Source organism: Phyllostomus hastatus, unplaced genomic scaffold (assembly GCF_019186645.2).
Source record: "Phyllostomus hastatus isolate PE091 unplaced genomic scaffold, TTU_PhHast_1.1 phas_contig_40, whole genome shotgun sequence".
Lineage (NCBI taxonomy): Eukaryota > Metazoa > Chordata > Mammalia > Chiroptera > Phyllostomidae > Phyllostomus > Phyllostomus hastatus.
In genome coordinates, this window is record NW_025333872.1 from 853,584 (window position 1) to 879,812 (window position 26,229).

A 26,229-nucleotide genomic window follows, 5' to 3' on the forward strand; every position below is an offset into this window, starting at 1 on the left:
GGTGCTCACCTTCTGTGCTACAGCTGCCGTCTGGCCCTGGTCAGTCGTGAGGCAGCACAGTAGATGGCGGTGTCGTTCTTTTAATTTTAAATTCTTTTGAATTTGTAATAATTCAGAATTCAAAAAATACAAAGGCATATATACACTGAAAGGTCTTATTCACGCCTCCCTGCCTCATCTGCCCAGTTTTCCCCATTTCTCCCAGATGTCTTCAGTGTGCACATATAAGCTCTTACATGTTTTTCCTTTTTTTCAAGTGACACTGTAGTATTATGGACTATTGTACACCATTTCTTACATGAAAAGTTTCCGTGATCTTTTTTATAGCACTGTAGTATTTCATTGCATGGTTGTGCTGTAATTGATTTAACGAGCCCTGTTGATGGACATTTAAGCTATAAATTATAAATGATGCTGCAGTGAATATCCTTTTAAACAGTCTTTTCACTCATGCATATCTCTATAGAATAATATTCCTAGAAATGGAATTCCTGGGTCAAAAGCTTTGTACTTTCATAATTTTGATGGATGTTGCCAAATTATCCTCCATAAATGTTGAGCCAGTTTATACTCACAAAACATATGAAGGTCTTCTGCACCCTTACCAAAACAATGTTTCACTAAACTTTTATGTTTGCTGTTTGAGTTTTAATTTGCACTTCTCATTTTATGAATGAGATTGAACATCTTAATTTTTAAGAGCCATTCTAATTTCCTTTTTTGTTTACTGTATTTGTGCCTTTTACCCATTAGAAAATTGGGTTGTTAGTTTTTTACTTAGCAATTTGTGGAAGTTTCCTATTGTCACTATTCTCTCTATATATTAAGGAAGTTAGCCCTTTGTAATATGAGTTGCAAATATTTTTTCCAGTTGATTATTTGTCTTTTTAGCTTTGATAGTGGTTTTGACTGAGTAGGAATGTATTTTTGTACAGTCAAGAGTATCAGCTTTTATTGCTTCTAGGTTTTTATGTCATACCCAGAAAGGCCTTCCTTATCCCGAGATGATAAAAATATCTTGTATGTTTTCTTTCTTATGGTTAATTTATTATTTAACATTTAATCTGTGATCCATCTGGAATTTTTGTGGCTTCAGGGTGAAAAGAAATACAACTTTCATTAGTCTGATTCGGTTAGCTCATCTCTTTCCTCTACGGAAGTTGTTGCTCCACAGCTAACCATACATCTTTCCCCCCTCTCTCCGCCCCAGTTCTTTATAGCTCCAAGCTCTACAGATTCTTCAAATATATTGAGAATCGGGATGTTGCTAAAACAGTGTTAAAGGAACGGGGCCTAAAAAACATTCGCATCGGAATTGAAGGTAACAATGTCCCAGTCAGTCAGTGTGCAGCTTATGGAACAGGTTGGAACAATAGCCCAGCTTGTGTTCTTAAAACCCAGCTTCCAGAGCTCCTAGACAATGAACACACATGTAAACTACCTTTCTACCCAAGTGTGAAGGATCTTTATTTCTGTTTTTGTTTGCACTTACATTTCCTTTTCATTTTATTTCCTCTGGTGGGTAAATGGAGCAGGTCTCGTGGGCTCATGAAGTGGGAGAGCTGTTTTGCCAACAGTCTTGGGTGCACATCTTTCTGGGATCTGGAATGGCCCTTCTGAAAGCTGTAGCTTGGAGACTGAAAATACAAGTTTATTCTACTATATACCTTTGAGAAATGCCTGGGTATATAGACAGAATTGCCTTAAATGATCTTGACAATGACTCCCAACCTGTGGGCTCCATGGAAGGGTCTCAGAGACTGAATCCCAGACGGTGCAGAAGCCATCCTGGTCTCCCTTCCATGAGTCTTTGACTCTTGTGTTTTGCTACTTTTACTGTCTCAGTCTTGCCCACAGAACCCATCAGACCTTCCTTGGGTCTGACTTAGGTTGGAATTTAAAGTTGGAAGAGATTTTTAAGGTCATCTATTAAACCTCTTTCCACTGTGTACTTCCCCTCTCTCTGGAGACCCCAGGGACAGGTGACAGGGATCTCTCCATTTCCCAGAGCAGCACACCAGACTGTTCTGCCACCAGAGCATCCTGCTGCATATCTTAGAGGTGACCGCCTCCTGCTTCTGTCTGAACTCTGAAGCTACTTGAATAAGATTCCTCCCATTGCCATGTGACCACCTTTCAGATATTTTAGGCAGTCCACATTCCCTTAACTAGTTCTCATACAGTGTGCCTGCCAGGCAGTAGAATTAGAGGCCTGGAGTAGCCATGCCCTAGCAGGACTTTTGTTCTATGGTATTGTTGCTAGCAACTAAGGCTTCTGAAATTACTAAGAGGCTTCTCTCCCTTCCACCAGAAGGAATTTTTGTTACTTCTCTTCTAGGGATAAGGCCAACTAGCTGAGCCGCAGGAAAGACAGCCTGTAGGGGACTGGGGCTGGGAGGACATGGTCACAGGCTGGTCACTTCCCTAGTAGTTTTTGTGCCTAGTCTTTGGGTTTGGGAGGAAATTGATTCGGGAAGGAAGGATGGAAGCCAGAGTGAGCATTTGCTGAAGTCATGAGAATGGCCTTTTTCTGTTTCAGGTTATCCTACCTGTAAAGAAAAAATTAAGAGAAGACCTGGTGGTCGATCTGAAGTAATCTATAATTATGTGCAGCGCCCCTTTATCCAGATGTCATGGGAAAAGGAAGAAGGAAAGAGTCGCCATGTGGATTTCCAGTGTGTTCGGAGTAAATCCCTCACTAATCTGGTAGCCGCTGGAGAGGATGTCTCGGAGGACCAGGAGATACTAATGCATCACCCGCCCCAAGTGGATGAACTTGATCGGCTAAATGCCCCGCTTTCTCAGATGGCTTCAAATGACTTTCAGGATTAGGGCCAGCTATGGGTCCACCCCTATTTGAAGTTTTTCTCCCTCTGGGCTACCCAAAGCCAATCCTCCCCATGCGTAAGAGACATGCTTCTTCCCTCCTTTCCCTTTCTGCCATAATTAATTTGCACCCCTTTCGGTATATTTGCACCTCTGGCAGGGGATGAAAAGCACTCACTGGTAATCAGCTACCAGCTTTGCAGCAGCCCTGGTAACTTGAAAATTTAGGTCTGGTGCTGTTCACTGGGTCTTTGTGTAACTGCAGAAGCAGAAGAGGAAGTCAGGACTCCTGTTGCCTCATTCAGCAAAGCAGTTCTCATCTTTTATGCTTTGTTCTTGGCTTTTGTGTGTTTTGCTTTATACCAGGCACATTACTTAGTAGCAAAGGGACCAAACTTAAAAGGAGACAATCTCTTTTTTGCGAACAGGCACTAATGGCATACTCATTAGGGGTTAATGAAGATGCCACCCCTGGTGACATCTGTGCCCAGACTGCATCAGGGAAGAAGTAGGCTCTCATTCAAATTGTCTAAAAGGAAATTTGTAGGTGCTTAAATTCAGTTTTGTTTTTTCATTAATGCAGTGAACAATCCCAAACCACACAGATTCTGTGACAGGAAGGGTAATGGCATAACAATATTTATGAAACCTTAGCTTCATGGTGTTTGAGCTGAAATAAAGGACTAATTTTGAAGGAAACTCACAACTGTAGTAGAAGAACCTCTCCAGGTCAGCCATTCCGATGGTCCTGGCTCGGAGTCTGGTGTGAAGCCACAGGTCTCTGCCCGGATCAGCATGTGGCTGTGGTGTGGCTGCGAGGCCTTAGATGGCACTTACAGGCTTTCAGTATGTGCGCAAAAGTTTCTCAAAAGGGCTCAGTTTCTCAGCAGGAGAGTTATAAGAACTCCAGTGAGGGAGCCTTTGGGGTGAAGTTGGGTGGGGAAGCATCACCTGCCCAGGCTTGGTGCCAGTACAGGGTTTTTCTTTGTATATTCTTTTCATTCTTATGGAGTTTTTTTTAAATATCAGGATATTTTAAATTTTTGAAATAGCCTATCAGCTGCTCACACTGGATAAGAAACCACACTAATGTCATCCCAAAAGGAAGGATGAGTTGAAGGGAAATGAGACCTATTAATTGTGTTTGCTCTGTCAGCTATGTGTTAATGCACAGTGTGACAACCCAGATCACTCCGTGCACTGAACCACCTTCCCCGCCCCGATGTCCCCATGGCTGCAGCCCAACAGACTTTGGGGGCATCTCCCACTTTATGTGCAGGCTGGCTTTCCCGTCCCCTACCCAGAGAATGTGCTCCTCACAGATGACAGAGAGGCACATAGTTTCCTTCAAGTTCTTTAAGGCAGGAACAAGACCGGTCTTCAATCCCACTCCCATACGGTACTGCAGTTGATTCTATTTCATGACTGCATTAGTCCCAGTCCTCCAAAGGTGACATGAGAAGGGTGTTGAAAGCTGCCCTTTCCAGACTTGAAGAACAAGAATGTCTTAAGTGTGTTCTCTGTGCATGCAGTCAGCATCACAGTGGAAATCAACGCTCTGTTCCTTACTCTGAAAACGTAAAAGGGGTTAAACTGAACCACCCTTTTACAGACTTCCGGTTCCTACTGGTGTCCCTTTGTAAGGCTGAAGGCCAGGGCTTGGGATTAGACTTGTTTTGTAGCCAGAGGGTAGTTTTACTTCTGTGAAACTTGGCTAATATTTGATGTAAGGGTGGCTGTGACCTTAGTAGTAAACATTCATGCCCTCTGGTAGTTGACTAGTCCAGTAATTATTTAATAGTGCTTCCTTTACATGTTTCAGTAGACTTCCTTGTCATTGCAAAGGAAATTTGCAGTCTTTATGTAGTCTGTTATGTATAACTTCTGTTCAACAACTGACGTGTCGTTAACATTTAGTAAGTGTCACCCCGCTGCAGCTATACTGATTTAGTCCTTGCTTAGGTAGAAAGCCAGGTATGAAAGTATGGCATGTACTTAACACTTTTTTCTGTGTAAAAGATACACTTACTCAGGCTTTCAAGAACTAGATCTTTTTTCCCATATTGGGTTAACATGCTTTTGGCCTCAACCCCGCGGAAAATCTGTGGAGGTAAATCTGCTAGTGTCACCAGGTGATGGTGACTGGGGAAAAAGCTGGGCCCTCAGGCTGCTTCTGCTGGAGAGGGAGGTTTTTCCTGCACCCCATTGCCTCCCAGCCTGGAGCTCAGCATCACTGTAATCTGTGGCTCCCCTTGGTCATAGCTGCTCTGTTCCCATGGTCAGGTACTGGCCCCCTGGGCAAGAAGTGTTTCTGACAAAAAAGGTGGGACTCAGGTTTGGTGTTATTTCTAAGTGCCTAAATAATTAAGCCAGGCAGTTTATACAGAAACATGTTCATAAGGAAATGGTTTTATGCAGGCTGTCTTACTCAGAGGTATCTCTGCAAGCCAAGATGAATCTGAATTTGATCTTTCAAATCCAGGGCTGTGTCTGCATCATACCACATACCATGAGTAGGAAGCATCTGCCATTGAGGACTCTTAAGAGTAGTGGACAAGGAAACAATGTTAAAATGTGTCTGGTGACATCATTGATTTCTCCAAAGTGGTGGAAAGGCATTGAGAAAGAATGAATGACAACAAAAGGTAAAGAAGCTAGAAAGTAGCTGGATTTACTGCACACAATGTGCAATAGCCAATATTATTTTAAACTAAAATCCAAGAGAACAGTGTGATACCTAATGTATACAGGTCTACAAAAATACTATGAAATAAGCCCAGGAAGGATGGATATATTTGCAAATAGTGTCCCAACAGTTCCTTGTGTAAGTAAAAACAATCAGAACAAAGGCTTTAAATCACACTGTCAAAGTGTGATATGGAGCCTTTTTTATCGAGTGAAAGTAGACAGTTAAGGAGGGGTTTGAGTACTTGATTCAGTGCCACTTCTTGCAGTCAGTTTGAAATTGTTGAAATGGGCCGAGTTCAGAAAGCAAACCTGATGCCTTTGTGGGAGATGGAGCGACATTTGTGCTCTGGGCGGGACCACCTCTGCAGAACATTTTCTCCTTAAGGCAAAATGCCTTCAGTTTTGCCTCTGTGTTTAAAGTTGCACATGTTCACCTACCAGTGTTTACGAAATCCTATATTTGGGATGCTTTTTTAAATAATAAAGTATTATTATTTGTGTTTGTGTGTGTGTTTAGAAGAAAATGAAGTTAGAAGAGTTTAAAAGGGACTGAAAGGAGCAGCACTGGCCTGCCCAGAACAGCCTCCTTTCCTACAGTGGCTGTGGGTGGGTCTCGCCTCAAGCCTGTGTGTTTCCCACCCTGCTGTTTCTTTGTACCTCCAGCTTCCAGAGCCTAGTGGTCTCCCTTCCCTAGTTCCTTGCATTCCAGACTCCTTGAGCCCTCAAACTCAATTAAATAGGATCCCGCAAAGTGAAATATAAATTTAAAAGAGGACTCAAACTTCCACGTCCCAGTTTTGGTTTATAGCAAGTGAGAAGCGTGGCAGCAATGAAAAGCAGGTGGGAGGGTAGAGCGGCATGCAAGCAGGTCCCTTGGAGACACTGCTGTAGAGACTTTCTCATCCTTTGGTATCCGACTGCGCCCTACTCGGGTCTGGGATCTACTGAGGCCCCTCGGCTTGCCTAGCCTGGGAGCATACTGGTGATGCAACTTCAAGGGGTGCTAAAGCAAGCCTGTGCCTCCCTAGCAGGCCTGCCTGTATCAGCACAGGTTAGAACATGTTCTGAAGACGGCCTGTTGAGTATATTTTGTGCCAAGCTGTGTAGGTCATATAGTTCTGTCAAAAGGCCTTTTATAATCACATGAAGATGTTTATGAACAGTCCAGCTCATTCAGGAACCTCAAAAGGGTGGAGGAGCCAGTTTTTACTGTGAGGGGTAGAATTCACGAGAGAATTCTAGAGGTGACACATGACTTGAATTGTGAAGGATAAATACTAGGTTTGGATCCATGAGTACAAGGGTAGGTGGTATCCAGGGCAACTCAACTGTAAGCAAAAGTGACAATACCTGCTTATTGTCATCAGGGAAGTGGATGGGGTGATGCAGATAAGAGGTCAAAGGAAGGATGCACCTTGGACAAAGGAGTGTTGGGAGTCCGCAAGGGTTTTATGCAGAATGACATGATCAGACTTGAAATTTAAAAGAATTTCTTTGGCAGCAGCGGGGGCAAGACTTGAAAAAAGGACCAAGGGCGGAAAGGTCATTTAAGAGACCACTGCACTGGGTTCAGTAAGGAATGATGAAGGCACTGGTAGGATGGGTGGCCATGTCCTGGACATGCTTACTGACAGGAGCCATGTAAGAAGTTTCTGGCTTGGCCACTGGGGAGACACCTAGGAAAAAAGGCTGTGGAGGTGCAAGAGGAGCTATAGACAGCTTTAGTCTGAGCCTGAAGACAGCCCTCCGGTGGCAATGTCTAGTTGGCAGTCGGCTACGTGAGATCTATAGGGTTCTGGGGAGCAGTCTGGGTAGATTGGTCACTTCGAAGACCTCACCACAGAAACATGGCAGTTGGAGCCCTAGTATGGGGCAAATGGAGGGAAAACGGCAAAGGTCACTGCTCTGAGGAGCATCACCAGCATTTAAGGGGTGGCAGAGGAATTACCAAGGAGCAGCAGGTTGATCGAGTAAGATAAGGAGCAATGGCAGGGCACCAGTGCCCAGAGGAATAATAATAAAAAAAATTAATGCTAGCATGCTTTATACATGGCATAATTAACACCAACATTTCACACAAAGGACAGGAACCAGACTGGAGCGGGTTCGGCGGGTTCAAGTGGGAGAGGGAAATGATGTAACAAAAGTGACTGCAGTGCGCCCCATGAAGCAATCACCCAGAGCTCTGTGCCTGTGTCACAGCACGAGGCTGTACGCACCAACCTCCACAATCCTGGACTGCTCACTCCCCTCTGCCAAATCACTGCTGTTTACGAGCATCTCCCGGAACCTTCCCTAAGCTTCCCAACAACTTTGGGTTGGCTTAACAGTATTGTTACATTGACACTAAAACATGAACTTTATAATTGATGCTGCATTTAAGCCGCTTTGTGGGTAAGAATTCTCCCCTCAAACTGATTTGCAGTCAGAACCACAGAGCACTCCCTGTGTACCCTGAGTGCCTGGTATTGAACTCTGTATATCACAGGTACTTAAATGTTATTTTGGTAAGATGTTTTTCTCTGAAAATATGCCTGAAAAAGCACGTGGTGGTTGGTTTTAAGTCAGTGTTGGCTTTGATAAATAATTCCAGGTCAATGGATAATACCTAGGAAGGGAAAATACCATTCACTGAATCCTTCTGAGTCCTAAAAACCCCCTTCAGATAACACACAAAGGACCAGAAGAGACAAACACGGGGTCCAGGATACATGCTTTCCAAGGAAATGATCCAGATAACAAGTATTAGTAATAAATAGCAGAGGATTCCTATTATGCCATATAGATGAGTTTTGAAATTACAATCTGCTAGTCAAACCTTGAATATCAATCCCAAAGGAATTCATCTGTTACTTTTGAAAATAATTCTAAAAAGAAACAGGCACCGAAGAAAATTCTGATGCGCTCTGTATCAAGAAGAAAAACATCCCTAGTTGAGGTTCATTTCAGTACGCACTCCAGTTCAAGTTCTGTATTTTCTAACTCCCATGAACAGAGTGGGAAACAGGACTATCTGTGAATAGGACCAACGGTGAGCCAATCCCAGCATTTTTCCAATGAGCCTTAGAAGGACAGTAGACATCCTGACTGCATTTAGCTGCCTTCTGTCTGCAGATCCCACCCTAGTCTTGCCCTTTCCTGCCCCTTCCTGAGGCTCCTTTCCCTAACCTAGGGAAGGGGTCAGAAGTGGGACCCAACGGGACTCAAGTACACAAGATCTGGAGACAGAACCCTGCTCTGGACACGGGTGGCTGAGAAGTCTCATCCTGCGAGCTTTTGAGATTGCTGGTCAACCCCAGGCTGGGGGCTGTAAACAGATGTACGAAGGGTCCACCAGTTGAGAGCACTGTGTCAGAAGCTCTCCCCTTGGCCTTACCGCGAGGGGAGAGCTCACTGCTCTGTTAACACAGAAGTGGGCAAAAAACATGTGTGGGGTCAACTGAAGATGGTCTCTTGATATGAAGAGCAATTCAGGAGACTCAAGTCCCAGCTTCCCTGGGATAGAAAAGCCCTTTGCCTACAGATGGTGACGCAGTGTAAGCTCTCTACTTCTGTGAATGAGAAACCATATTTGACCTTTTTCACAGTTTTTAAACAGTTTATTCAAAAGTTTAAAAGTTAAAAGGTGGACATTCCCCCCTTTTAACAAATTATCCCCTGCCACTCCCAACATACAGACTATCACCACTCCTGTTACATCTCCTCACCCATGCTTACCACACACTCTTGCAAAACACGTGGGGGTCAACACCCCAACTATTTGGTAATACAAAGAAACTATAAATTTACAAAAAAGATTATCATTGACTTCCTTTTCACTAATAGATCATGAATGAAAGATTAAGGGGCAGACACATTACCTTCATCCAGAGTTAATACTTCCTTAATGTTCTTTCTTCTTCCTCTAAGACAGTAAAATCCAAAGAAATTTCACTTACTACTATAACTTTGAATTCTGTTTTTCTTTTCTGAATGGCTCAGCTAGGACACACTTTTCCAGCTGATCTTAACAACATCAAGACTAGCAGGAAGCAGTCCCCCCGCTGGAGCTTGGCCATGATGCTCCACAACACAGGTGCAAATGATGCTTTCAGAGTTATAAACATTTTAAAAAGTAATAATGCATTTATATAGAGTCTCCACAATTATCTGACACAGCAAAATTCCTCTAAAGATGGTGGCAGCTGTAAAACAGAAGGCACTTTGTGCTGAAATTCAGAGAGTGTCTCATGAGAGCATGCCTCAGCAGGGCCCAGGCAGCCCCAGCTGGGCCATCCAGTCCAGTGGAGAGGAACATCCCCCAGGAAGGCATCTGCAAAGGAAAACTCTGTAATCGTGATCCCAAGGCAAAATGGTACTTAAAGTTGGAGAAGAAGAAATACAAACATAGAAAGAGGAAACAAACACAGTTGCACCGAGGATTGGGCAGTGAACTTGACAAAGATCTGTAGGTTGGCTCTGCAGTGCACCTTCTATTGGGCTGGTTCTTTCCCACTTCAAAGGAAGTTCTGGAGACCAAGCAGGAGCAGCACCTTAGCCAAGAGGATTCCAGGCTTCCTGCCTCTGCCTGGCTCTCCTTACTATGTTCCCAGGATAAACCAAGTGCCCATGGGCAGCACTTGCAGGCATTGCTGGTTCATGGCAACATCCAACTAAGGGATTTTCTGATACAACCGTGAAGAGAAAGTGAGGGTTTTCCACATGATCCAGGACTCCTTGGCAATGCCCAATGGCTTTAGGGGCCTTCTAAGAGCAACAGTGGATCAAGCTGGTATTCCCCCATCAACACTCAGAAAAACAGCACGAGTATTTCAGATGGGTGGGAAGATAAAAATCAACGGATTGAGGGTCTTTAGCCTAGTACCATAAGTAAAGTGCACCATGAATGGAGGCTATAAAAAGCCACTCGCCTGGGGTGGGGTATGGGGAGAAACTACCATCACCGCCCCGTCAGAGAAAGGTGGATCATTTTCTTCAGCCAGAATGCTGGCTGCTGAGGCTTTCATTATTGCTTTATTTCCTTAGTACTATGGAACTTCCAGCTGTAAAGGAAAAGAAATACTTGGTGGGCTTGGCAGAAAGCGTATCACAAAATCACGGGAATTGGCTGTTACTCAGTATAAGTATGCATTACAATTTCAACAATGTGGGATGATGGCTGTTTTTTCCCCTTCATTCTGATGAACTCAGGAAAACATTTATCAAATTGGCTCACGACACTCCTACAGAAACTGCTTATGGCTGATGTAGTAAAAATGGCTGTCTTTGTTTTCCAGCTTCTCAGATGGCGCTATGAAGAGGATCTACTCACTACCACATTTCAGGCAAGTTTACCAGGACATACTGGTGGGTTCCATAAACTTCTTGGAAGCTCTTTCAAAAGAGTGTGTGAGGAACAGTGTGATGCTGCACAAAGAACTCTGCTCCATTTAGAGCTCCATTCTGAGAGTACTATTTTGCTGCTTTCATGTAGGAAGGTATTGCCCCCCGTGCAGTCAGGCCCTCAAAGCGCTTGTACGTGTAATTGATGAAGACCCAGTCCTTGTTCTTGTAGTCAATCTCAGGGTGATTGCTTGTTGCCACTGGGAAAGAAATAGATGTGAGAGTTGATTTACTGTCTTACCCCGACAGACCACTGGGTACTGAGGACATGACGTTCTGAAGAAAATACCAGTTTCTATTTGGGAAGAGTTTTCACTCTGTGCGAATTTTGTACATTTGCTTGCCTATATGTTCCTTGAACCTCATTTGTTTCACACGTACTTTAAAAGTTTTATTTTCCCACTTCTGTCATTTCAGGTTACCTAACCTTTAATTTAATAAATAAGAAAAGAGATCTTTGTGATTTACCCAGCCAGCTGAGCAGGTTAAACATGGGAGTTTGTATTCATCTTTCATCCGACAAGGCCTCGCTAGTGCCCAGCGTCAGCACTGGAAGATACTTACAAAGAACCCGAAGAACTGAAGTCCCTCTCCATGTTCTCCACCCTGATTTGTAAACATCACCCCAAAACTGGGGGGTAAACAATGCATTTGTAAGGCAGTAGGAGGCAGTGTTGGTGGTATTACCTGTTGGCTTAAGAATATCAGATTCTGGAAACTCATCGAAGTTTGAGGTATCATCAATGCTTTTGATTTCAATAGAGATTGCAGCAGGTCTCTCTCTGCCAAGAACAGACATGCCAAAAATTACTATGATTAGTACTCATGTGGGTCATAACTAATTGAGTCTTCTCCAAAGAAGACCCCTGGTCCGGCATGGGCAGACGAGCCAGACAGGCAGCATTTACTTTCTCTGAAGAGCTTCTGATCACAGACCAACTACGGCAACTGACTACAGCCAAAAAAAATAAATTACAATGACAAAAATATAAGGAACAAAATTAAAGTCCACAGTTAGGCACTCCCCGACGGCCTGCCCTGTCTGCTACAAGGGAACCTGGACCTTGTATCAGAGGTGCACATGAGCAGGGGGCTAAAAATGCAGCACACAGGAGGCAGAGGTAAAAATCACAAGGATGCAAGTCAGAACACAGCTGTGAAACGGATGACAACTTCACCTTCTGTTTAGCAACCAGCAAGCGCTGAGTAAGCGGCCAGAGGCTCTCGCTGGGCTGGCCGCCCTCCACAGACTGGAACAACCTCCCCTCCACCCCCCGCACCACTGCCTGCCCCAGTCCTTCCACCCCTTCTCCTTCTTCACCTCCCAGCGACAGTGCCTAATCTCTGGGCAGGGACTGTCCTGCAGGTGGTCCCCAACACCAGAGAGGTTGGTGTGTTCCAGGTAAAAGAACAGGCTTCTTAGATGTTCCCTTCACCATGAAAGCCAAAGTTCACTTCACCGTGGAAACAGCTGCTAGGTTCAACATATCCCACGGTTCAGGGCCAACCCAAACCTCCAACTTCCGGTCCTTACCATGAAACAAAATCAGGAAAATACCCTGAATTTCTAAGAAGAAATTAATGACATGGTTTGCCAATAATGATTCTTCCAAATGAGTATTAAACAATCTAGACTTTCTGAAATCACCCTGAAAGCTTTTATATGGATATACCTGATATGTTCCCAGTCAACGCCTTCAAAAAAAGAATTACATTTGATTTCCTCAACTCCAGAGGCTCCAATCCTATGTTCCCATTCACAGCAGAATCTGGAAAAGACAGAGGCCTTTTCAGCATATCTCAAGCAGTCTCCTCAGAGAAAGAAAAGGAATAACCTCCCCTTTTTTAAAAGAAATGGAAAGAAGCAGGGGATGACAAATCCAGGAAATACTGAAAGCCTAAAAAAATGGATTCTCTCATGTCAGAAAGCCTAGGGCGGGGGAATGTTCTCTGACTGATACCTCAAAATTAGGTCCTTGGCCTTCTCAGAGATAGGAACTTCTGGAGGAAAAGTCAAAGTTTCTTTCCAGTTCATCACCTTCTTATATGTCTCTTGAGGGGTCTCAGAACAGAAAGGTGGGTAGCCTGCAGTAAAAGAGGAACTTGGAACTTTAACAATGCAGAACTTTGAATCTGAGATGATTCTCCTTAATATGATTCTATATATCTTTAATGACCTCGTATGTCCTTCCCTCCATGACATAGACAGGATTTCCACTCATCCCAAAATGCACCTAAACAAATTTTCATCTTCCCCCAAACTTCTAAACCCAAAGTGAGGTTGTGTTTCTGGAACCATGAGGGAATCACCCAATCACAGGAGCTGGGAAAAGGGAGGAGGACATAAGCAAGAGTTGCAGATGTGGGAACCACTGTGACCAAAGAAGAAAGGAAAGGATGAAACAACATCAGTAAGAAACGACTCCATTTTAAGAACATCTTTATGTGGGTAAAGACCCAAATGAGTTGATTAAGCAGGGATTTTAGCCCTGGCTCTGTGGCTCAGTGGATTGAGTGCTGGCCTATGAACCAAAAGGTCGCCAGTTCAATCCCAGTCAGGGCACATGCCTGGGTTACAGGCCAGGTCCCCAGATGGGGGCAAGCAAGAGATAACAGATCCATGTATCTCTCACACACTGATGTTTCTCTCCCTCCCTTCCCGTCTCTCTCTTTAGGTCTCTCTAAAAGTAAATAAATAAAACCTTTAAAAGGAAAGCGATTCTTTTCTTTCCTTTTTTTAAAAGACTTTATTTATTTATATTTTTTTAGAGAGGTGAAGGGAAGGAGAAAGGGGGAGAAACATCAATGTGCGGTTGCCTCTCGTGTGCCCCCTACTGGGGACCTGGCTCATAACCCAGGCAAGTGCCCTGACTGAGAATCAAACCAGTGACCCTTTGGTCTCAATGTACTGAGCCACACCAGCCAGGGCTAAACTCTTTCTAAAAAAGAAAAAAGCGTGGGTTTTAAAAGTGACCACCACCCCTCTTCTGAGAATGACAGGCAAGAGGATAAATACTCACATACTATATTATTCCACCTGCCCTCCACACAGATTACAGCCACCCCATAGGCATCCATGCAGTGCTCCCAAAGACCGCACAGCCAGACAGACGCCACGCTGTCATATGCACAGATGCAATCGTCATCACCCCAAATACACCGACTCTCCTAGTGCTCTCAGGCTCAGGGCTACCCCACTGATGTGTCCCCTAAATGAAACATTACCAATCTGAGTAAGAGGGAGAGAGGTCAGAGTTCCATACTTTGAAGGCCTTGAGAGAGGAAGGGGACAGCAAATAAAAAGAGTGGATGGGGCAATGCCCAGGTAAAGCTCTCTGCATACAATGGATGTTTAATAAATGTCAGTGACTGAAAGAGCAGCTACATGGAGAGGATGAAATCACAGGAAAAACCATGACAAATGATCAGCAAAGCAACCACAGGACATCAGTGTGCCACAGAACACAGGATACATTTTTTGGCCAAAAGTTTTCTACCTGGGAAGCTTAACTTTGAAAGGTGGGGGAGGAGGAGCCTGACCAGGTAGCTCAGTTGGTTATCGCACTGTCCCAATGCACTAGGGCTGCAAGTTCGATGTCTGGTCGCAGCACACTCAAGAATGCATAAATGGGTGGAACAACAAATCAATAATTCTCTCTCTTTCTCCCTTCCTCTCTAAAATCAGTAATTTTTTAAAAATTAAAAACAAGAAAGATGGGGGAGGGGAGGGAACATATATCAATCCCAAATTGAAAGAGAGTTTATTATTTATCAATGTAGGAGTCTTTCCTGGCTACACAGAAAAAGCCATGTGAAAGCACGATACTTACCAATGAGCATCTCATACATGATCACTCCAAGCGACCACCAATCACAGAGCTTGTTGTACCCGGTCTGCATGAACACCTCTGGAGCAATGTAGTCAGGAGTACCTACTGTGGAGAAGGCCTGAAACATGTGCCACACATCAGGGAGGTGCAGCAGGTAGGAGGGTGCCCAGAGTTCTGTTCTACAGACCAAAGGCCACCAGCTACCCACGAACTAAACATACAGAAAGGCCTAGCTGCTTAATGGCAAACCTGATTTGCCAGAGCACTTCCAAAATGAAAAATAAAGCTCTGTCAGTGAGGCAAGAGACCCACAGGTACCTGTCATGATTACTACTACCATGACTTACTGAGCATCCAGTGAGTGCCAGGCTCTGTTCTTCTTATATGATTATGAGACTAGTTAGTCCTGCCAAAACCTGGCAAAGAGGGCCTTATTAACCCAACTTTGCAGATCTGGTGCCCAAAATTGCTTTGCCTAAGGCCTCAGAACTAATTAGGTGGCAGAGTGTAGTTTGGAAATCACCTTGCTCCACATCATCCCTTTCCACCACACACATTCTTTGATTTGAGAGAATTATTAAGGGAAGTTTTATTGTCAAAAGCTAAAGTTATATCCTATATGTCAAAGGTTTATCAGTGTCTATTTACCAAACTTAGCTCTTTATATAAACAGTTCTTAGAGGAATGTTTTCTAAATTAAAATAATCTCTTCTCATACACCAAGACGGTAATGCTGGGGAGGTACAGTCCAAGCCTCCCAGTGTGCTCAGTACGGAAGGCTCTAATCTAGGGGCTTTCAATATTGTACAACTTCTAGACTTAAAAATTACAGCTGTGTTCTCTTTTTAAGCTATTATGAAATACTGCAAACATACAGAAACAAAGCACAGACAAGATAATACACAGGTAACCATTACCCATATTAAAAAGAAGTTAAATAATGTGCCATATTTGTCTCAGATTATGTCTTTTAAAAGAAGTAAAACTAAAATGATTAAAGCCTGATAGTCTCCCTCCCTCCCTCCCCACTGAGGTTAGAACCTCCCTGAAGTTGCTATGCTATGCTTGTATGAATACAGACATAGTGACATAACACTAACTCCTCATATATTTCAACTTGGGTTTCATACTGTACTGTATTGTTCGACTACAGCTACAAGGCTACAACTTGCTTTTTTTACTCCGATTATAAATGAGAGTAATTCATATAGCTCCAGCACGCCCATTTTACTCCTGTGTACACTATTGCATTACACAAATGTCAGTGTTTTCTTAATCCATTCTCCTGTAAATGGACTCTCATATTGCTTCCAATGTTTCGCTATAACAAAAACACCCGAATAAACATTCTTTTAACACCTCCTGGGCAATTATGCAAAAATTTCACTAGATGTAAGAGAAACAGTATCACTGGGTCTTCTACTTAGACATCTTCCAATTGTCCTTGAAAGTGGTTATGCCTGTTTGAACACCCCCAGTGGGGATGAATATTCCGTGTCTCACCAACACTTGGCTTTCTCGCACTTTTTAATTTTCACCAATCAGTTGAATATGAAATGAGATCTCACTGTTTTAATTTGCATTTCCCTTATTTGCAGTAAGGCTGAGTGCATAGTCATGTATTAATTAACCATTCAGGTCTTTTTTCTGTGAATTCCTGTTCAGATTCTTTGCTCATTAGTTGTTTTTGTTTTTTCTTTTTAGTTGCATTAACCTTTTTCTTATTGATTCATAGAAAATTTTTTATAGATCCAGGGTATTAATCCTGATTTAGGACATTAATCCTTTATAGTTTTACATATGGCAAATACCTTCTCCCAATCTGAGGCTTATCATTTTATTATGACTTTTTAAATGATGTAAATTTGTCACATACCAAAAATTTGTAATTATTACATTATAAAGCATAATGAAAATGAATACCCATGATTCAACTGCAGAACCAAAATATTACCAGTATCATTGAAACTAAATATGTACTCCTCCCCATTCCACCCCACCCTAGTGCCTCTAACCCCTGTAAGCTCAATTTTATGTTTATCATTCCTCAGCTTTTAAAAAAGAAATTTAATTTTGCCACGTGTGTCTTTAGATGTAATCCCTTTTAGTTTTGTTTTCGATTTGTAAAAATAGCACCATTTACATGCAGCCTTCTGCTATTTGATTTCTCCTCACATTTTTTTCTAAATCAATCCACGATGTCACACATGTAGCTTCAGTGCAATTATTTTCACTACTGTAAAATATTTTATTCCAGAATGTAACCCTTTTCCTGTTGACAGACAAGAACCACTAAATAATTTCCAGCTTTTGCTATTACAAAAATGCAATAAACACTCTTTGAGGTGGCTTCTGGTTCATGGGTGCAAGAGCTTCTCCCAGGCACATGACTGGGACAGAACTGCTGGGGTGCAGGGTCTGCCAGTGAACTATAAAGTAATTCAAAAGTAGCAGAATCTCGTGATTTATCTTCTCATTTACATCTTTCAACATACGAAAGTTTTTTTCTTTAAAGTGGTAAAATACGTTTTTCTTTATGACTCATACTTCTTGTATCCCATTTGAAAAATGCTGCTTTACTATGAAGTCATAAAGATATTACAGGTATTTGCTTCTAAAATTTTCAAAGTTTCACTTTCCATCTACAATTTATTTTGTGTATACCGTAAGATAGAAACCCATTTTTCCACATACTTAGTTGTACATCATTTTCTTTTAAATGCACGTTAAATAACAAATGCCAGGGTGGGGGTTCTACAAAGCTTTGAACCTGAAACAGGGATCGGGCCCACCCCAAGAAGCAGAAATACTTTCCTTCTAATTAAAGGTTCAGAAACTACAGAAACCCTTCCTATAGAGACTGGATTTATCCCAGCAAAGCAGAATATTAAGTAAATCTTATTTGTTCAAAGATTTCTATTAAGAAATCAGAGACACATTGCTACAGGAAAAGAATTACGTCAAGACACTAATGTGTTAAAAAAACCAAAACCCTGGAGCTATGGAACACGGCCAACAGCAGGCCCCACCGTGATGTGAGGCAATGCGGTCGCTCTCCTTTCAACAACCCGGTGGTAAGTTTTTCCAGTCTAGGGACTGTCCCCTTCCCAAGCTTTTATCTGTTTTCCTTACCAAGGTGTCCTCCATCTCTAAGCTCTGAATACCTCAAATCTTTTTCCTTTTGGTGTCCAGATATTTAGAGTGCCAGTTAATGCTGCACTGTAAGAGAGCTGTGTTGGTTGTTAACAGTCATTTCAAACTCATGACATGTTGCAATTTAGGATTTCAGGGGAAAGAAAGCAATTTCATTTCCTACTCAATCACTTCTGTAAATTCTACACTAAAAAAATAAATAAATTGACAAAGACTGGATGCCTAGATTGTACTTCATCTTTTACCTCTGTGGTTTAGTAACTTAAAGCTGACACATACCTATTTCCTAACCAGTTACTGAGGCCTAAGGTTACCCAACATCACAAAGCAATTTAAAACATTAAGATATGATTTAAGCAGCCAAGGAGTAAACCTTAAACCTCTATTCAGTGATTCTCAAGGACTGAGAAGTAACAGAGTGGGTGAGCAATATGATAGACTTATTAACCTAGAGGAATAAGTTTACATTAAGCATTAACATGAACTTTCTGCTTGGTACTAGCTGAATGGGATCACTTATGAAAGATGAGAGCACATGATTCATTGACCTTTTGAAGACTGAGAGGTGCTTTTTACTTTTCCTCAAGTTATCAAAATAAGTAGTATGAGGATGACCTAAATTTTTTTTTACATTTCTACCATAGATAAAATAAAAAGGCAAGAATGTTTGTTAATCACAGCGTAAGAACTTTGGTTTACTCAGATTTTAAACTACTAAAAGATATTGAACTTCAAATACAGAAACTGATATCTCCTTCCTTCAGACCTATAAATGCTTCCTAGTAAGTCTGACATGACTCTTGGTACGTGTCAAAGAGCATGAAGGCTGTCTCAAAGGAGAAGGATAATTTAAGGTATTTAAGCTTAACTACCCCCCAAATAAATATGTGTACAGTAGCCAAAAGTTAAATCTTGTTAAAAAAAAATCAAAGAAGATTCCTAACCTTTTGTTAGCTTCCAAAACATAGGTAAATACCAATTTCCCAACAATGCAGAAGCTATTGTTGTGCAATCGTCTCTTCCTTAGGGGGTCTCAACTTTCAATACACAGTAAAATCACCCACAGTCCTTTTAAAAATCAAATACCCAGACTATATACCCCAAACCAACTGAATCAGAATCTCTGGGGATGGGACCCAACAATCAGGATGTTCTGAAGTTCCCAGGTGATCCCAATGTGCAGCTAAGGTTAAAATCTGCTCTAGGGAGAGACATAACAGAAGCACCTGACCAACTTCGTTCCTGATACTCCCTCACCCTCAACAAGCTACGTAAACAGGTTTTCAAGCACACACAGAATTTAGACCTTTAAAGAGTATCACAGTTCCTAGGGAAGGACACTACGATGTGACTAACTACACCAAACTTAAGTATCCCCAAGTTAATGTTATAGAAAGATTACCAAAGATTAATTTCAGTTACTGCATCTCCAGGAGTGTTTGGTTTAAGTTAATGCCTCTCCCAGGGCCCAGGTTTAACATAAAAATCATAATATTCAAAGCATAGTCTGGGAACGTAGCCTCAAATAAACTTAAAAATCAAACAAGTCTTTCCTTTGAGTCTTTCTTAAACAATTCTACAGGCTTCCATTTTCACATGACTGACAGCTACTTACTAGTGAACCTACCAAGTATTGGGCTGGCCAAAAAGTCCGTATGGTCCTTCCATAAAATAAAACGCATATTCTTCATTTTCACCAATAAGTTTATTGACTTGGATATTTTGAGTATGTCGGTTATCTCCTGCATGGTATATCATTGACTGTTATCAATCAATGTCTCAACTTGATTGCTATCAACTTCAACTAGTCTGCCTGACCATGGAGCATCGTCCAGAGAGAAATCTCCAGCACAAAACTTCCCAAACCACTTTTGATTCATTTGATCAGGCACAGCACCTTTTCCATACACTGCACAAATCTTTCTTTGCATTTCAGTTGCACTTTTACCTTTCTTAAAATAATAAAGCATAATATGCCAAAAAGTTGCTATTTTTTCCATCTTCAATATTAAAACAGCTACACAAAAATTCCAATTTTGATAAGTTTTTTTAAATGCACACTGATATGACAGCCGTCAAAACACAATCTAACGTCACTGTCTAGAATGAAGTTAAAGACAACTAACTGCTATTAGAGCCATCTTATAGGAAAAAAAAAACTTTTTGGCCAACCCAATAAGTTATTAAAGATACTATAGAGAACTCTAACTCAGTCTTTTACTAAGAAGATTGTCTGAGAAACAACATTTGGCAGACCTGCCAAGTTACTATCGCATTTGTGTGCACTGACAAGCAGAAGTACCGCCACATCTAGATAAGAGACGTGCACAACCATCATTCCCAGTTAGTGGTGGTTTTCCACTGCTGCTGCTATTCTTGCTTTCTAATGACCAGCTTTTAGTTTAGCTTTACTGTCACCAATTTCATTTGCCACAGGTTTCTAGCAATACCTAAGTATGCAGTGATACACGTTTCTATGAATTTTCCAATAACTAGACATCATACACGTGCACTGCACTTCAAATATGAACCAATGAATCAGAATAAAAGTTTGCTAGACAGCAACATCTCACTGTGAATTTGTATTATTTAAATTAACTTCCAACATACTATCAAGGTAGGTCCAACAATGTTATTTTTTAAGCTTGTGGGACATAATTTTATGTGTATTCACTTACATATTTATAAAGTAAATAATGAGCATTTCCCTGAAATTTCTCTCCAATTTTAACACCTGGTTCTTTTTCCATCACAAAGTAGAAGAGGATGGAGCAGGGAAATTGAGGAAATTGAGGAGTTTTGAATTGCTGAAGTGAATCAAAATTTTAAAAGTTTGAGAACCACTGCCTTAAAGCTCTGGGTAGGTATTGGTACTTAGTTTTATTTTGAAAGCCCTGCAGCTTTAATATAAACCCTTTACCATCATAAAAATAGGGAAAAGGGGGAACAGGAAGAAAAGGGGTCATCACCAGTGTAAAAGGTCAGAGTGAGGTCATCTACTGAAAATGTCACAACCAAAACAACCTAATATTACCTGCCTTCAAATGATTACTTTGGTGCTACATAACAGTGCTCTATTAAGATAATCTTAAAAGCAAGGGATAGATATGCTGCAAACATTTATTAAAATGTAAATTCATGAGCATATTTTTTTAACGTTTCATACTTGGTTTGTAGCATTTAAGAAGCTACAGCTATTACTTACTAGCTGACGTCTATTTCTTTTCCAGGTTTCTGCTTTCCTTTTGGAATTCATGTTCTGGAAAGCTAAAAGCAGAGAAAACAAGTTCTAATCAAGGTTCAGACAGTGTTTACTACTTTTTTAGGCTCTGGTTCAAACCACATGAGACCCTAAAGTCTGCCAACACATCAGGAACCCTGGATGACACATTTCCCAGCACGTCCATAAGCCCCAGTTGGAGGCTCTAAAGCATTTGTTCAGAGAATCACACAAGGAGGTTAAGCAGCACTTCCACGTGGATCCTGTGGCCACAGGGGACACAGGCAGGGCTTGATCAGAATTATAGGGAATCAGTCTCATCAGAGGCAAAGGTCCCAAAGTGGACCTAAAACATTTCCAACTTCTCAAAATTACCATCATATTTCCAAGAGTAGTAACTGTCAATCACAGACTCCTGAATTTATAATACATTATTTGACATAAACTCCTCTAAGATGAACTGTAATTTCACCACATAATTTCAATGCTTTGATGGTGCTCAAGTGAAAAGCGGCACTCATGAAGATAAATTTCTTCCTGCCTCAACAGAAAGCAGCGCGCAGGATAACGCTAATCTGGAACCGTGCCCAGAGCTTTTCCTCTACCGCCCCACGTGCCTCCCACGTGGGTGAAGAGGTCCTCTCTCACGTGAGAGGACCCAACCTCTCAGCAGAGCTCCAAAGCTAGCTCTTTCCGACATCTCGAGTGACACATTTGCAGCACGTACCTTGCCGCAGTACACAACTACAACTCAGTTAATGCTCTAAAGCCTCAAAGGAAGACTCTATTAATGTGTCCTGCACATTTAGTTACCAGGGGAACAGCTTTATTAGGCCCAGTTAAGGAACAAAAAGGCTATAACATCACTGTTAACACTTACTGAAATCACTGGGAAGGCTGTGGTTCAAATTCCTGTAAAATTCTGTCCTATGTGCTTTTTTCAGGCCTGTGCAAAGGCCAAAGTCAGAAAGTTTCACATGGCCCTACGGGAAGAAGAAACAAGGTAATGTAAAACGCTCCTGGGTGTGGAACACAGTCACCTTCTCCAGCTCCTTGCAGCATCCATTACAGCTCCACAGCCAAAGTACACTGCCTTTTTTTCTCTTATTACAGGGAAAATATACATAATAGCAAATAAATTTTTAAAAGATTACCCCAAATTCTATTATACTAATAAAGTATTTTCATTTGTGCATATTACCTTTTTGTCCAAACATAAACTTTTAAACATAGTTGAGATCCTCCACAGCATCTAAAGATAATTTTACTTCTTAAACTAGCTCAAATATTCTTCTGTTTATATAGTTTTTTAAATAACAATTTTTAATGTTTATAGATAATATCCAAGTGACTTAGTGCATCACTGCTTAGCTCACACTCCCTCATACTGCACGCTCATTCGTCCCCATCCCTTCACTCTCACTGTGCCGCGGACCACACGCACCGTGACCCAGAGGGCCTCTGTGCCCCACCCCAACCACACCTGGTCCAGAAGGTGGTCTTAATACATGGTTGTTAAATAACAAATCTTTGTTCATATAGCTTCTCTTTCTCTTGAATTCTTTCATTAGGATAAATTCCAAGGAGTAAACTATTCCAAAGACAAAAGGAATAAATTTTACTACACAGTTCTTAATAAATGTGGCCAGAATGCATTTCAATCTTACGTCTCTAATTCTATCCCTCCCTTCAAGGAAAACTCACACCACACCTTAAATGTGTTGTCTCATTTGTATCTCTTAAGCCACATTCACAGACTGAGAGTCAAGACAAAGCTGGCTAGTGAAATGGCAAGGCCAAACCAGAAATCAACATGCTCTTTCTCCCCAGGACAGGATTAGCTAACCTCTGAAACCTTCTGATCTCACCTGGAAAATGGGGATAATGACATCTTCCTGGTAGGAATGATGAGAATTAAGGCAGACAAGGCTCCTAACTAGCCTTAAGAAAGAGGTAGGTGTTCTTAGGGTGGTTAAATTTTAAGTAAACGAGGTAATACCAAAAACAGGGGAGGGAATCCTGATGCTCAGGGATCTACACTGCTCCAGGGCACAGAGTTATTCAACAGAAGTGTCGTGGCCTATGTCTGAGCCCTGAAGACTTCAACACACATGGTCATTCCATGACACCACGTTCCTTCAGGCCCTAACATACAAACTTCCCAGCGTACAAGGCTACAGAAACCCTGCTCGGAGGAGTCAGGCTTTATTTTGTTTTTCAAGAAATCCCATTAAGTTCAACTCTGTGTGTGTGTGTGTGTGTGTGTGTGTGTGTGTGTGTGTGCGTGCGCACCTGCATGCATGCAACAAGGTAAACTGCCAAACAAAGACAGCTTTGAGCCTGTTAACCTGTCTTTTTTTCAGGTTTGCAAATAACTTGTTCTACAAGTCGAGGAACAGAGGTTAATTTGTAGTTCTCATAATTACATGTTCTACCTGGACACCTCTAAGAAAGGAGTGTGTCTTAAAAAGCAGTGCCTGGAGCAAATGCTATTCAAACCTAGATTTTCAAGGAATTCTGCAGCTATTCTGAATATATAGCAGTCACTTGAAAATTCTGTATTTTCACTTCTACAATATATATGGCTGAATACACAACTGAGCTCGCCTGTGAGAACACTTATTCTACAAGTCTGGGCTAGCATATTATAGAAAGTAAATATTCACCTAGCAGGGTCCCCATTCCTCCTCAGCGAGACTGACTCCCAAGTTCTTAGCCTTCAATGTTTGCTGAACCTGGTCACTGACTACAGGGGACAACTAAGCCAGTACTGAGGCGCCAGGGCACACAAACCCAAGACCAACAAAGGACAGCCAGTGCCTCATTACAAATATATCTGAACTTAGTGACACAGAAAAATACTTTCATATACATTAACATTTTAAATACCAAGCTATTTATTTTAAGGATGCTAACTATATATAAATTATTGACAGAAATAGAAAAAGTACTGAAGCTATTATACCAAAATAGTGCTTATCTTTGAACGATCAGATTATTGGTACATTTCTTCTTTGTAACTCTCTGTATTGTTCAAATGCTCTACTATGCACATGCATTATTCTTATAATAAAGACAAAACTATTAACCAGAAGACATCATCTGACAATTCTCCTGCCCTCCTAACACCAAAAGATAAAGGTTTTTAGAGAAAAAAATTCAGGTTTCTCAACAGTAGCAAGATAATTGTCAAAAGACAGTAAGAAAGAAAAATATTCTAGAATTACATTTATTGAGTTGGCCAAAAAGTTTGTATGTTTTTATCCACAAAATAAAAGACACAGTTTTCATTTTCACCAATAACTTTACTGATTTGGATATTTTGAGTATGTTGGCTATCACCTGCATCGTATAACACTGTTTGTTCTCAATGTCTTGACTTGATCACTATCTGGTCTACCTGAGAAATCTCCAGCATAAAACTTCACAGACCATTTTTTTTAATTAGATAAGGGTTAATTTTTTTATTTAATTTTTTAAAAGATTTTATTTTTTCTTAATTTTTTTTATTGTTGTTCAAGTACAGTTTTCTGCCTTTCCCCCCAGGACTCCCCCACAAACCACTTTTGACACATTTGATCAGTCACAGCACCTTCTGCAAACACTAGACAAATCTTTTTTTTACATTTTAGTTGCATTTTTACCTTTTTTAAAATAATAAAGCATAATATGCTAAAGGTCACTTTTTTTTCCCATCTTCAATATTAAAACAACTACACAAATTCACCAATTTGGATGTTTTGTTTTTAGATTTATTTATGTATTTTTTAGGGGAAAAAAGAGGGTGAGAAACGTCAATTTGTGGTTGCCTCTTGCACAACCCCTGCCCAGGACCTGGCCCACATCCCAGGCATGTGCCTCAACTGGGAATCAAGCCAGCAACCTTTTGGTTCACAGGCCAGCACTCAATCCACTGAACCATACTAGCCGGGGTGGATAAGTTTTTTTAATGCACGCTGATATGACAGCTGTCACAGTACAATCTAACAAAATTGTTTCAAATGAAGTTAAAGACAGCTAAGTGCCACTATAGCTATCTTACAGAAAAGAAACAAACTTTTTGGCCAACACAATACTTTTCTACTTAAAAGAAAATGTCAGTCTAGACAACAATTCTGTGTAACAGAACATAACACTCTACAATTTTAGAGCTGGAAGTAACTTTGGAACTTCTCTGAATCAATATATTCACTTTATAGATAAGTGAGGTCCAGAAGTTAAAGACTTCCAAAAACTATCCAGCAGCACAGAGGATTCTCTTCAAATTTGCTGTGAGCTTAAGAACCAAGCAACTAAACTCATTAGCACATCTACTGGTAAATACAAAAAGGCCATTACAGAGGCTGAGTAGGCCTCTTCTTCAAACACATGGCATAAGATCTGGGACCTACACAAGAGCACTGTGTTTGCTGGTGTTGTGCCTTGCTTCCTGGTTCCTGGCTGGACTCCTCACCTGACAAGCCTGCCCAGCAAAAGTGACGCCTCAGTAGAACTGCATGCTAAGAGAAGATGACTATCTTTGCCTTTATTACAAAATAACCTTCTAAATAAATTTTACTCTTAATCATTTTTTAAAATGTCCATTATATCTAAGAGGAACATGCAATCAAATTAGAGAACCATAAGCCTTTCAAAGAAAGGAAGTAGCAGCAAACTTACCTGGGGAGAGAGAGACAGACAGACAGACAGACAGACACACAAGGTAGTTTAGAGCTCCACAGCTTCCCTACTGCGACTGCCACAGGCAGCACAGGGAGGCTGCTCTCCAGGGAAACACACACTGTCACGCTGCTACCCCAGCACCCCACGGTACCTTGCTGTCCAGGAGAAGGTTGTCTGGTTTGATGTCTCTGTGGATGAATCCAAGTTGGTGAATGGAGTCTATGGCTAATACTGTTTCTGCTATATAAAACTGAGTCTCCTCCTCTGTCAAGGTGTCTTTTTTCATCAGTAGAGTCATCATGTCCCCTGGAAACAAGAAGATAAAAAGCACCACACACACAAAACACATGAGTAAGTGCCAATTTTCAGATATGTCTTCCCCATCTGCCAACATAAGGCCTCTGCTGTGTTCCAGAGACTGACCCACAATGCCACTATGGGCAGAAATGCCAAGTACTTTGCAACACT

General features: G+C 41.4%; 2 protein-coding genes across 6 annotated transcripts in view; one reads left to right on the forward strand and one right to left on the reverse strand.

Moving 5' to 3' along the window:
• The window catches only part of KCTD20 (potassium channel tetramerization domain containing 20), a 30,672-nt gene extending 24,658 nt beyond the window's left edge, over positions 1–6,014 (forward strand). For all 4 annotated transcript variants that reach the window (XM_045843089.1, XM_045843088.1, XM_045843090.1 and 1 more), the window contains 2 exons: positions 1,211–1,321; positions 2,540–6,014. In XM_045843089.1, the coding sequence (XP_045699045.1) occupies positions 1,211–1,321; positions 2,540–2,832 (404 nt within the window). In that variant the 3' untranslated portion in view covers positions 2,833–6,014. The remainder of the gene's footprint in view (positions 1–1,210; positions 1,322–2,539) is intronic.
• A 3,077-nt stretch (positions 6,015–9,091) lies between these two features.
• The window catches only part of STK38 (serine/threonine kinase 38), a 44,590-nt gene continuing 27,452 nt past the window's right edge, over positions 9,092–26,229 (reverse strand). For both annotated transcript variants that reach the window (XM_045843010.1, XM_045843009.1), the window contains exons 7-14: positions 25,913–26,067; positions 21,980–22,082; positions 21,085–21,146; positions 14,727–14,844; positions 12,858–12,981; positions 12,570–12,665; positions 11,584–11,678; positions 9,092–11,096 (exon numbers count right to left, since the gene is read on the reverse strand). In XM_045843010.1, coding sequence (XP_045698966.1) covers positions 10,966–11,096; positions 11,584–11,678; positions 12,570–12,665; positions 12,858–12,981; positions 14,727–14,844; positions 21,085–21,146; positions 21,980–22,082; positions 25,913–26,067 — 884 coding nt within the window. In that variant the 3' untranslated portion in view covers positions 9,092–10,965. The remainder of the gene's footprint in view (positions 11,097–11,583; positions 11,679–12,569; positions 12,666–12,857; positions 12,982–14,726; positions 14,845–21,084; positions 21,147–21,979; positions 22,083–25,912; positions 26,068–26,229) is intronic.